General features: G+C 41.1%; 1 protein-coding gene across 6 annotated transcripts in view; it reads right to left on the reverse strand.

Annotated features, from left to right (window-relative positions):
• LOC133128760 (protein ECT2-like) overlaps positions 1 to 12,833 on the reverse strand; it is a 36,458-nt gene that overhangs the window by 19,984 nt on the left and 3,641 nt on the right. For 4 of the 6 annotated variants that reach the window (XM_061242516.1, XM_061242517.1, XM_061242520.1 and 1 more), the window contains 8 exons: positions 9,541 to 9,633; positions 8,624 to 8,782; positions 8,313 to 8,402; positions 4,835 to 4,942; positions 3,682 to 3,755; positions 2,051 to 2,181; positions 674 to 789; positions 269 to 331 (listed from right to left, as the gene is read on the reverse strand). In XM_061242516.1, the coding sequence (XP_061098500.1) occupies positions 269 to 331; positions 674 to 789; positions 2,051 to 2,181; positions 3,682 to 3,755; positions 4,835 to 4,942; positions 8,313 to 8,402; positions 8,624 to 8,782; positions 9,541 to 9,633 (834 nt within the window). The remainder of the gene's footprint in view (positions 1 to 268; positions 332 to 673; positions 790 to 2,050; positions 2,182 to 3,681; positions 3,756 to 4,834; positions 4,943 to 8,312; positions 8,403 to 8,623; positions 8,783 to 9,540; positions 9,634 to 12,833) is intronic. The other 2 variants (XM_061242522.1, XM_061242521.1) reach the window with 2 other exon arrangements.

Consider the following 12,833-nt stretch of genomic DNA (forward strand, 5'->3'; position numbering starts at 1 on the left):
TAGGTAACTACTGTATCAGTTTTATGTAAAGGCAGACTGAAATATGGCTGAACGCTTATGTCGTTCAGTGTATACCAGCCAGGCACGAACAAATATCGTCAAAATATATTAAATTGTAAAACACAATAATGTTATTGGTTGATAGAAAATCCTACAGATTTTCACTGAACATTCAAATCTCAGTTGATCAAGTCCCACTAAATGGTTCCTCTCTTCAATGTCAAATGAGACTTTTTCAATTATTTTGACACACAAAAGTCTGTTTTACCTTTTCATACAGATACATGGATTCCTCTGCTCTGGCATCCATCTGTATACTGCCCCAGAACCACTTTCACAAGGAAAGACACAGAATATAAACACATCAGAATATGTGGATGATTTTTAGTGAAGACAAATGAACAGACGTTCGGAAAACTAAATCAAATCTTGCACAGATGTATGCATTATTACCAGCGTATGAATTTGTTATCAATGCATATTTATGAATCATTACTTATGTATGCACATATGTTTCCTATGTGAATCTAATTCAGTCAATAGTGAGATGCAGTGAGATACAGTGGAGGATGCAAGTGAAAGAAAATGTCATTGTCTTAAAGCAGCCCTTTAGTCAAGGAAAGCGAAGTTAAGAGACTATATACAGCTGCAATGAGAAAGAAACTGCCATTACCTCCTGCTTCACAACGTACAATCTCTTTGACGGCAAAGAAGGAAGTTCTTTCACCGTGTTCTCCTCTACGACCAGATGAGTGCATTTCTCTTCCCCGACAGTCAGAAAATGGCCACCTGGTCAAAAAGAAGAGGGGAGAACAGTTGTAATTGTAATGCAACATTTATTTTGGGAAAAAAACGAAATGTAATTGTAGTAAATCCGGCCTATGATGCATCATAATCGACAACATTCGCTCTCAAGGCAAGCAGTCACAGCCAGAAAAGCTTAGAAACCCGAGTTCCAACATATAATCCAAGTGGAGCTAGATATATTGTTGAAGAGATTTATGTCAAGTGCCTTCTTCAAGGATTCTCTGATGCTGGAAGTAGTGTTAAGAGGAGCAGAGGCTGCTCTTACTCTTGGGCGGTTCATGACAGGGCCTGTTCCCTCCCACAGGCAGGGAGGTCTACAGCACCTTGAGCAACAGAGTCCTACCACACAGGCATGCACTTCTGAGGCTGGTCAGCAATCATGTTGAGACATTACTCATTGTTTTTCTTGGGCCTCAAAAGGCAGAATTCACCGGAACATGAAGTGTCAGAACACGAACCAGTCGAAAACAAACAAACTGGCTGTTTCAGAACGGATTCTGATCTGCTCGAAACTTCAATTTGACATTGACATTGACATCTGCTGGTGTACTCAATGCCTTTGTTAGACCACAAAAGGCACAGCTTACCTTGGTGATGTGGACCACGGACCAGACAAAAACAACTGAACTGGCTGTTTCTGAACCCACTCTGATCTGCTCAAACCTTCAGTTCGACATTCACATCTGCTGGTGTACGGACGTCACGGTAACATTTGTCATTAGTCTTAATACGTCTGCATTAAGTATATGCATGCGCTGCAATCGTCACAAAGGTAATGAAAAATTAACTCCTACTCTCCAAATAGGTGTAATGACTAAAATATTGGTTAAATCACTTAAGAAAGTCACATGACTGAATCATCTTTTTATTAATCAGCTTGTACCAGCACACTTCACAATAAATGTGCACTTTCTCAAAACACCTCCATATTTCTTCTCTTCTCTCATTTTGTTCATGATCCATTTCACCAAATGCCTCTTGCTTTGGAGTTTCCTAAGAACCATTATCTTTTACATTTAATTTCCAGTTGACTTTACTTTTAATTCCATTTTAACAAAACCTCATATGACACAATGAACACTTCTCCCAATTCATTTCCTGAACTAACTGACTTGAAGTGGAACTGAGCTGTTGGCTCCACAATACCTTCCTTTCCCAACCCAGTGTGACTTCCCTAGTCACACATTGATTAAGAATTGAGTGCTCAGTCCTAATATAAAATTACAAAAAATAGCTACTGTACCATGCATTAGAGTTCTCTCCTCCATGTTCCTCTTCTCTTCCTCAGGGAAGCCCAGGAAACTAAGAGTGCAGTCTTGGAAAGGTGGGATTTTGAATTCGCTGTGGAACTCCTCATCTCCAGCACTGAAACCACTGTTGGCAAGTGTACATTAGAACTGCAAATTGTGCAAATAGTGTGCAAATTGGAAATAATAACAACTGCAGTTTCACCGCCTTCTCCATTTTGTTCTATTCCGGTGGAATCTCTCAACTCTAACAAACCAAAGCACATACCAAACCAACTCCTTTTGCCGTTATCCAAGCACCTTTATGAGTTTGGCGACTACAGAGATGAACACCATGAAAAAAAAAGTTGTTTAAGTGAAATCAGAAATACAAACTGCAAAGTGAGGGGATCGATATTCAACCCTGGTCCCGGAGAGCCAAAGGGTTTTTGTTCACACCTTAAAATCAGCAGACAATACAGAAGACTGAAGAAAGTGAATGAGGAAAAAGTGGAACTGTGTTAATCAATCGTGCTGAAAATGGCACACCCCTGAGGGTCTGTAGAACCAGGTTGAGGAAAACGGTATGAAAACTTGCTCTTCGCTTAAACCTTTGAGATTCTACATTTTTAAGCCACTGTGGATACAAGAGCACCTGAAAGAAATACATTAGTCAAGTTTGAACAAAATATATGTTTAAATAAAAAGTTGCCAGATGACTACATTACACTACATTTTAGGACATGGTCCCAGGGTGTGAATGAGAATACTTCCCAGTTATCAGTTCAAAGCTACAGGGCATGTATGCGTTGGGTGGCAGTAATCCAGTCCACTGGGTGGCAGTAATGCACCCTTGTCAAGCAAAACATGCAGAACCAAAGGTCTATTCAAGCAATATTTACATTAGGGAAACATAAAGAACTTTAGAATGCTACATTTCCCATCTCAAAATATAAAAATGATTAATTTCATTCATTAAAATGAAATTAGATAATTTCATTAATTTACAATGTAATATTCCATTCCATGGTCAAACCATAATTATTATCATAACTACAATATACAATTGCATATACTTTGTATAAATAAATAAATAAATCCATAAATAAAGGATAGCCAATTTAATTGGCCAGATGTCAAATCGGATGCTCAACTAAAATTAGTAAGATGACATTTTGAATGTTCTAATGTCAAAATATTAGGGGAAGGAATCATGCTGCACCGTCTTTCCCAACTGACAGTTTTGTTTGTTTGTTTTGTCTTGTCTCACAAATAAGGGACCTTTTTGGTTCATTTATGAACTCAAAATGGATGAAAGGCATGAATCTGGTGCCGTATATATATATATATATATATATAGATAAAAAGCTGCTCAGAATGACTTCTGAGAATGGTCTCAAACTGTGACTTAAGTAGGACCGAAGTGCTTTGCATAACAGCGCTAAGACCATTTTCTTGTCAAAACTAAGCACCATTCTTAGGTGCTGATCTCAGTTTAATTCACATCACATTCAGGTTCCGTGAAGAGGAACTACAATGATAGCGTCCAGGAATTGGACAACAGCAAGCATTCATAGAACAGCCCATTGCATAAACTGGAACATGGTTGGCAAGGAATAGCGCTTTGGATAAACTGTGCCACACTTACACCTCGTCTCTCCGGTCCCAGGCTTTATAGATCCAGTCCGGGGTGAGGATTGGAGTGCCCATGCACACTGCCAGCTGTCGAGGAAAGAGAGAGAGCGCATATCATGCCACACATCTGATACTAACAGACTAGGACTGACTAGGATTTTTTTGTTCCTCAAGAAATACGGATTTCAGAGGGTAATGTCCACATCCCTGCCTCCTAAAGATGACCTAACAAACTATGTGTAGCTAGCTGCATGTCGAGTTAGCGGTAAAACTAAGAGTACAGTTCCATTTCATGTCCGCCTACAGTCAGTCGGGGGTGCTGGTCTGCATATTTCTTATTTCAGGATCCAGATGGTTCCCCACACCTGCCTAAGGAGCAGCTATACAAGCAGGTGGACTGGAGAAATTGAGGTTCTTGCTCTCCTTTGCAGGTTTGGGCTCGCCTGTTGGGGCTGCTGGCTTTTTGTATGTTCCACAGCTTCTATCAAATAAACCTTTCCTTTTTTGGTTTAAACCAGCTTTGTTATATTTACGGTGTCTCTGATGCAGCCATAACATATAGGGGGCTTGTCGTGGATCTGAACCCGGAACCTAAGCACATGAAGGGAGAATCATACCGCTAGACCAACACTCTATGGTGATTTACACTCTCATGGGCAGAAGCGTTGGGGGATTTTACCTTCAAAAACGTAAAAGGCAGTTGCACCTCGGATTTCACACAAGGAACAGCTTTGTGTGAGAAAATGAGAAAACCCATCTTACTTAAACTGCCCCCCACCCCTCCAACGTTTTATCAATTCTCTTTCAAAAACAAAGCTGTCTTTCAGTAAAGCAGAAAAACATAGCCTAACTGAAGTTGATGGCAGCTAAAAGGAGAATGGGAATGAAAAGAGTCTTCAACTAGCAAATCTCTCAGAGGAGGAAACCCAACAGGAGACTGAAGCAGCCCTGGAGCACGTTCTCCACAGTCTTCATACGCCGAGCAAAACATCCTGACTGAAGCCATTTGATCAGCCTGTCTACGCGTACTGAACTAACCCGAGAAGTTCTGGTAAAACATATCCAGAATACTGATACTGCTGACACACAAAAGAAATACGAACATTGTATCATTTAAATAAAAGTAAATAAGCGTCAACCATTGCTCAACCGTGGAACGTGCTCACCCTGTACTTCTCGCTGTGGGTTGAGCGGGCTACGACATGGGTGACTTTGGAGTTGAAGTCCTTGCGAATGATTCCTCTCATGTGATGGACCAGACTGACCAAACGCACCTGTAGAAGTCGAAGTTAGTGAAATACCTCAGTGTATAAGCTTGTGGTTGGACATACATGTACAAAGCATTACATATCTAGCCTTGTTTCGTCCGATTAGAGCCCTTCCCTGGTATTCGTTGCTTTTCAAGTATAACTATTCAAGCAGCACATCTACACACAGACAAAGACACAGACACACGCACACCTCTTGAGAGGAAAGGACCACAAACCAAACCCTGGGGAGAGATTATGTGGCCTTAAAGCAGTCCGTTTGAACTTGGCCGTGTACAAAATACTCATTAGACCTGCCAATACACACTTGAGTGCAATAATGTAAAGGGCACAGGTAACTAAACAGTAATGTAAGGTGATAAGCAAATGAAATGCCCACCCCCCCCGCCCCATCTGTAGTGTCCTGCAAAATTATTCCCACCACTGATATGAATGAAGGTTAACAAAGAAGGCTGGATAAAATACACACAGGTGATGAATTATATTATATTGTTTTGTACCAATATCATTTCTTAGGGAAAAAACAGGCCAGAACATTTTCATATTCTTAGAAATTTCTTGTACTATTTTTCGGAGGAAGGGCTCGTATAAGTGTGCCACATCGGATTAAACAAATCAATATTTTGATATATTATATCAACTGTCCTACATTACATTACATTATTGGCATTTGGCAGACACTCTTATCCAGAGCAACATACAGTTGATTAGACTAAGCAGGAGACAATCCTCCCCTGGATCAATGCAGGGTTAAGGGCCTTGCTCAAGGGCCCAATGGCTGGGCGGATCTTATCGTGGCAACATCGGGATTCGAACCACTGACCTTGTGTGTCCCAGTCATTTACCTTAACCACTACGCTACAGGCCGCCCCTCCTAAATGAAGATGTCCATTATAAGACACTATATATGGTACTGTAGGTGGGTTCAATCAGATAGATCAATGGGATTAACAAGGACATGAGACGTCTCACGTAGTCGGTACTTGATTGGGTAGACTGTGGTTCATTGGAGCACAATAAAATGGCGGACCATTGATAAACTCTCATATTCCTCTTAAACAGTCCACTAAAATACATTTCTGAAAACATTTGAAGTGAGAAATAAGCAATACAGTGGCTGAATTTTGATTCATTTTCATCTCCAACGTCTAGTTTGAAAGTTTGATAGCAAGTTCTGCACTGCAAGGCTCTCGATGGGAAATTAATGGAATGCCTGTTTACATGATTCATAGGACCACCCGTAAATGTTGTTTACAAGTGGTCAGGACCAATGTTGTTCCAACCAATCTAAATACAAGAAAATTGGTGAATGCACCGAATCCTCTTAAATTGTTCATACAGTGGTTTTGGGTTTCATTTGCAGTTTTGCTCCTGCAGGAAGAATGTCGGCGGCCGAGAAAAAATGGTTCTGACAGTAGGGGGCAGCCACATTGGATTTTGGACTATAACAGGTGGAGCAGTATTTGGTAGTAAGATTACCCATAATCCACAGTGGTTTAGGGTTTGTTTTTTGCACAACCACCACCAGGAGGCAAATGATAGTGCTCCAGAGCTGTTGTGAGCCCACACTTGCCGGTGTGATGGACTTCATTTATAATAAGCGGGGGCATGTTGGAACACAGATCAGATGAGTTGTGGTTTTGCATTTTCTCTCTTATTACAACTTACTATTAACATCTTTCAGAAATTCTCTGCTAGTCGGGGCCCGTTTCATTTGAAACTGTTGAAGCTGCCACAGCACGCCTCTGGCAAGGACTACAAAATGCTGATATCAAAACCGAAGAAGCCAAATGAAATGCAGAAGACAGAAGACGAGTAAGGAAGTATTGTTGGTCCAACCCATATTTAAATACCTATTTTTTCCTTTTGAAGTGCTTTTCATGGGGACCTCATTTTTTGAGAATAATTCACAATATATTTGTTTTTTTTGTTTAAGGAATTAGCATTTTATTAGCAACCAGAACATTTTTAGAGTGGACCTTACATAATGGCTCTATTAACAAGTCACGCTTAAGTTCACAATTGAAGGTAACAGTATTCTGGCCTCTCATAGCCAACTGTAACAGAGAGAGGCAAAGAACACCAAGAAGAAGTGCTGGTAACAAAGTCAGCAGTTACCCAGTCTGGAGTCACTCGCTATCCGGGTTCTCTGTCGATCTTTGTATGTCCAATCATCATTCTCTGACGTATTACCTGTGAATTGTTGCTCTCCCTATTGTTTATTATCAAAGATAGTATCAACGATGTGCTATTATTTATGTGAATTGTTAACTGAACTAGAGTAGGGAAAAGGAGGGGGGGCTAAGAAGGGGGAGATTTTACAGTGCCAGTAAAATCCTCATGGAATTCTTTACAGTAGTTTAGTAGCTAACGTTAGCTGCTTTTAATGTTTAACAAATAGCATTTTTGTATGTACATAGATACCTACAAATATACGCCTATTAGCCTACGTTTACTAAAAACAACCCCAAATGAAACTAAACTTGATGGATTTGAAGACTTTGCATCCTGAAGATGCAATAATTAGACACAGCCAACATGGCAATAGCCTTGCTGGAAGGGTCGGCCAGTAAACAGCCTCTTATTGAGGACAATCAACAAAACCATCTGGAGTCAGCTAAGCTGCACTGGATCTTTGGAATTGGTGTATTGATCAGATGAGACCAAAATTTAGGTTTTTAGCCATGGACACCAGCAGGAAATTTGGCACCAGTAGAAGGATGCATCATACCTTTGGTGAGGATTTTGTAGCTATGCTTTCATTGTTTTGCATCTACTGGACTTGTTAAGGTAAAAGAAAACATGGCAACAAAAAACCCCAAATATCCTCATATAAAAAAAAACCAAGAACCTTATATCACCCACCAGGAAGCTTAAACACAAACCAACAAAGTCAACAAATGGTTAACTGGCCACTAAATTACTGTTTTGCAATGCCCATCTCATCGTCCTTACTTGAAGTGGGAAATTGAAAATATGTGGTTTCAGCTGAAAAGGACATTCCACAAGGGCAGACTGATGGATCTTGGGGAAATTATCAAAGACACCAATATGTTCACCAAAAAGAAACAAAATATGTTTAAACAGAATATGACTCACTTGCGTTATCTTTGTGAAGGGACAGTATACAAAGTACTGACAACAGGTATGTGAATAATTGTGACACAAGCAGAAAAACATCTAGTCCTCTGAGCAACTGCATTAGTAAAAGGGTTCATAATTTTCCCGTTTTAGAGCAAGCAAGTATATATATTTTCTATGCAACCTTCTCTGCAAGAATAATTTTGCAGGACACTGTATGAGTATGTATTTACAAGTATACCGCACAAACAGGAGGCTGTGGTTAAACAAGCTGAGGTGACGATTACACACTCACAACTTCCTCTTTCTCTCGAAAGCCAGTGAAACACAGCTTGAGGTCCAGCATGGTGTTGGAATACAGGGGTCTCCAAGACAAGGGAAGAGGCTGCAACACGCAAGCAAGGACAGGCTGTGGAACTGTGCAATCGGCGCCGAGCATTTCACCCAAGAAAGATCTTTCAGTGACATTTCAACTATGACAGCAGGATTAAAGCAGCATTGGCTACAGTATATTATGTTGCACAGAATGTTCAGTCCTCACTAGAGGATTAAGGATTCTCAGTTGAGCCGTCTCAATGTTTAAGGAGCGATTCCTCTCAACTTTACCTCCTCTGCCCTTGCGCACTGTAGAACAACTGGTGGGCCCACAATCCGGCTGCCGTTTCCATACAGGTAACCGTACTCGGGGGAGCTGAAGTCTGTCAGTACAAAGACGGTCCCAACCTCCCTCACCTTTTCAGTTTTTGTGTGCGGCACATTAATGTCCTGCAAAAAGAAAACAGAAGAAGGTGGCCTGTCACAACCTTGCAAAATAAGCTGACCACTTACAGACACAGAACTGAGAAAGAAAACTCCACTGGTGCTCAAGCACCTGGATTGTGGAAAGTGGTCAGAAACACCAATACGGGCCCACAGACTGATTTAGCGTGTGAATGATACTACTATGATGTTCATTTCCATTCATTTCCATATAAAAAATGAGTTGATTCTCCCAGAGAAAAGGACGTTTTGTACCAGACTTAAGTCACTCAATCAGTATGCAAGATGTTGAGGGTCCCCAATGGGCTTATGTGAAGAATGCAGGCAAACCTGTCTTTCTCCCCCTCAACGGCCTAACAATAACTTAGAAAATGCAACTGGGCCAAATTACTCATGCTTTTTCTCGACTGAATAAATGTGAGGTCAGCACAATACTTTCTAAGGACCAGCACTTAACAGCTGAAAAGCAACTGTGTGAATTTATGTGTGAATTGCCCACACAATGTTTTAATAAAAACACCTAAGCAGTCAGAGTAACCAAAGGACATATTGTAAGTGGAATAACTGGTTAGTTTCAGATTTACACTTTACTGTACATAGCATCTGCTGAATGACTATAATGTAATGTAACGTCTAAGAAATGTGAGCATGACCACCATGCGTCCGATATGAATGTGAATATTTAACATATTAACTCTAGGTTGCCTATGCACATTTCCTGCAAGCAGAATGACATATTCTAACATCCAGAGATGGTGGCCTACCATTTTAACTATTGATTTGATCGACTTTTGATCAGACTTGATGCCTGAAGCTCTTCTTTCGATCATTACTGGGACCTCCATTACTTTGATGGCCTGCAAGGAAGGAATGAATGATTGATTGAACAAAGAAAAGAAGTCACTGAACAGAAACACTCCTGCCTTGCCAGATCTGGGTCAAATACATATTTGAAATATTTTAATGTTTCAAGATGCTGGTTCAAAAAAACAAAAAAAGAAGTGAAAATCCTGCAAAGGCATGCAAATTTCCAATGAAGCATAACAACCAAAACATACAACCGTGTAAAAAGACATTTGTTCTGGATATTGGTGAAAATAAATTCCTTAGCAGTGTCAATAATCTTTTTATGGGTGTCTAAAAGGGCTGAAGTATTTCAAGTAATTATTTGGCCCAGGTCTAATCCTTGCCAGCATGGAGCTTGGGTTTCACAAAACGATGCAAAAATGTGACAGCGGACCTTTCCGGAAGCTAATAAAAATTTTAATTCTGCAGAAGGCGTGGTGGTGACTCAGTGTGTGCAGACATCTCCCTCTGCTTAATTTCATAATCTGCTGCACAGATGGATCATTTTAAAGCCTTCCCAAGTGACAAGTTTCACCACTCGAGCACTAGAGGGTTTCACCGATGAGTTCTTTCATTGCGTCATTCTGGCATCTTTGCATTCCTCATTAAAACCTCCCTGCGTTCTGCTTTCAAAGTAACCGATTCACTCTGAGGCTTAGCCGGGATGCCAGTGCGGCTTAGCAGTTAGGGAATTGAACCTCCGACTCAAACGTTGCGGGTTTGATTCCCAGATAAAGCACCGCAGTTTGTTTCATCAAGCGGATTAACCCGAATTGCTTAATACCGTACATTACGGAATTCACCCTGAACTAAGGCATGCGCTGAATCCAGGGTCCCCATCCCGGATCCTGGAGGGCCATGGGGTGCGTTGCTTCTTGTTGCTACTCACGGAACCGAGCAAACTGAAGTTGCCAATAACACTGTGAAAGAGACTGTTCACTTTCCGTAGTTATCCCACTTTTTGGCTCGTCTAGCGGTATTTGGAGATTCATGGTCTACAGAAAGAAAATACACTTCTAGTAACTCAAAGCAGTTTGTGCAGTGAGATAATGTACATATGAGGATGTACATATGAACAAATTCATTTCGTAGACTTTATTCACAATTATGAAAATAACTTTTTTTTTTGTGCTTCTCTACTTCTCAGTTCTCAAGCGGTCCATGTTCCTCAGGCCCAAAGACTGATGTAGTATAGGACATTGCATAACAATCCCTTCAAGTGGAGCAGTCTCAGGAGTTTCCCATGGTACATCTTCCAGCCCAAGAAAGGTTACATCCTTTCTGAAGAATATCTGTACTGAATATACACATGTACATTCTCAGGAGACATAACGTCACTGTACTCTGTTAAAATGCATTTCCTGCTTTAGACCAAGAACTGCCAAATGCGGCAATATCAGCCATTCTAGAGTTGGCAGGCTGTGGTCATAATTATTTATCGGCAATATCTTTCATTACCCACAAAAACTATTTGGGCCTATGAAAAAACAAAAACATGCACTCAAACTGAATTATATCAACCCAAGAAAGTGGACTATCCCTTGAACTCATCTGATCGTTCAAAACTGGCTGCTTATTTGAAAGTGAAAATGAAAACAGCAGGCCCTGTGGCTCTCCAGGAGCAGAGATGGCCACCCTATATGAAACAAATCTGTGAATAGAATAAAACGAATTATGTAAAACCCATTGGCTTGGGCTCAGCTTTTGATTTGATTCTTGCCTACCCTTTGCATCCAATGGACAGTTTCTCTAAACCAGGTGAGACCTGTTCAACAATTCAGAACAGCTTAAGTTTTCAAATGTTCTTATCTGACAGCAAAACAAAGCCAAATTATATGTAATGAAATTACTCATCCACCCAAGGAGAGCAATAAATCAAGCAGAAAACAACAATCCCTAAGCTATAGCATAAGCTAAAAGAATTAACCTCCCAACCCCCATCTTTCAAATGCCATCCGACTCACAGCGCCTCTATGCTAAATTCTACATACAGTGCATCCGGAAAGTATTCACAGCGCTTCACTTTTTCCATATTTTGTTACGTTAGTCTTATTCCAAAATTGATTAAATTCTACACACAATACCCCATAATGACAACGTGAATTTTTTGGGAGATTTTTGCAAATTTATTAAAAATAAAAAACCCACATGTACATAAGTATTCACAGCCTTTGCCATGAAGCTCAAAATTGAGCTCAGGTTTATCCTGTTTCCACTGATCAACCTTGAGATGTTTTTACAGCTTAATTGGAGTCCACCTGTGGTAAATTCAGTTGATTGGACATGATTTGGAAAGGCACACACCTGTCTATATAAGGTCCCACAGTTGACAGTGCATGTCGGAGCACAAACCAAGCATAAAGTCAAAGGAATTGTCTGTAGACCTCCGAGACAGGATTGTCTCGAGGCACAAATCTGGGGAAGGGTACATAAACATTTCTGCTGCTTTGAAGGTCCCAATGAGCATAGTGGCCTCCATCATCCATAAATGGAAGAAGTTCGGAACCACCAGGACTCTTCCTAGAGCTGGCCACCCGTCTAAACTGAGCAATCGGGGGAGAAGGGCCTTAGTCAGGGAGGTGACCAAGAACCCGATGGTCACTCTGTCAGAGCTCCAGCATTCCTTTGTGGAGAGAGGAGAACCTTCCAGAAGGACAACCATCTCTGCAGCAATCAGGCCTGTATGGTAGAGTGGCCAGACGGAAGCCACTCCTGAGTAAAAGGCACATGGCAGCCCGCCTGGAGTTTGCCAAAAGGTACCTGAAGGACTGTCAGACCATGAGAAACAAAATTCTCTGGTCTGATGAGACAGAGTTTGAACTCTTTGGCGTGAATGCCAGGCGTCATGTTTGGAGGAAACCAGGCACCGCTCATCACCTGGCCAATACCATCCCTACAGTGAAGCATGGTGGTGGCAGCATCATGCTGTGGGGATGTTTTTCAGTGGCAGGAACTGGGAGACTAGTCAGGATTGAGGGAAAGAAGAATGCTGCAATGTACAGTGACATCCTGGATGAAAACCTGCTCCAGGGCGCTCTTGACCTCAGACTGGGGCGATGGTTCATCTTTCAGCAGGACAACGACCCTAAGCACACAGCCAAGATATCAAAGGAGTGGCTTCAGGACAACTCCCTTCAATAAACCGTAGGCTGACCGACCAGTAATGACAAAGGATGTAGGGTAAATAATGGGCAAATTTTAAAATAATAAT

Source organism: Conger conger, chromosome 5 (assembly GCF_963514075.1).
Source record: "Conger conger chromosome 5, fConCon1.1, whole genome shotgun sequence".
Classification (NCBI taxonomy): Eukaryota; Metazoa; Chordata; class Actinopteri; order Anguilliformes; family Congridae; genus Conger; species Conger conger.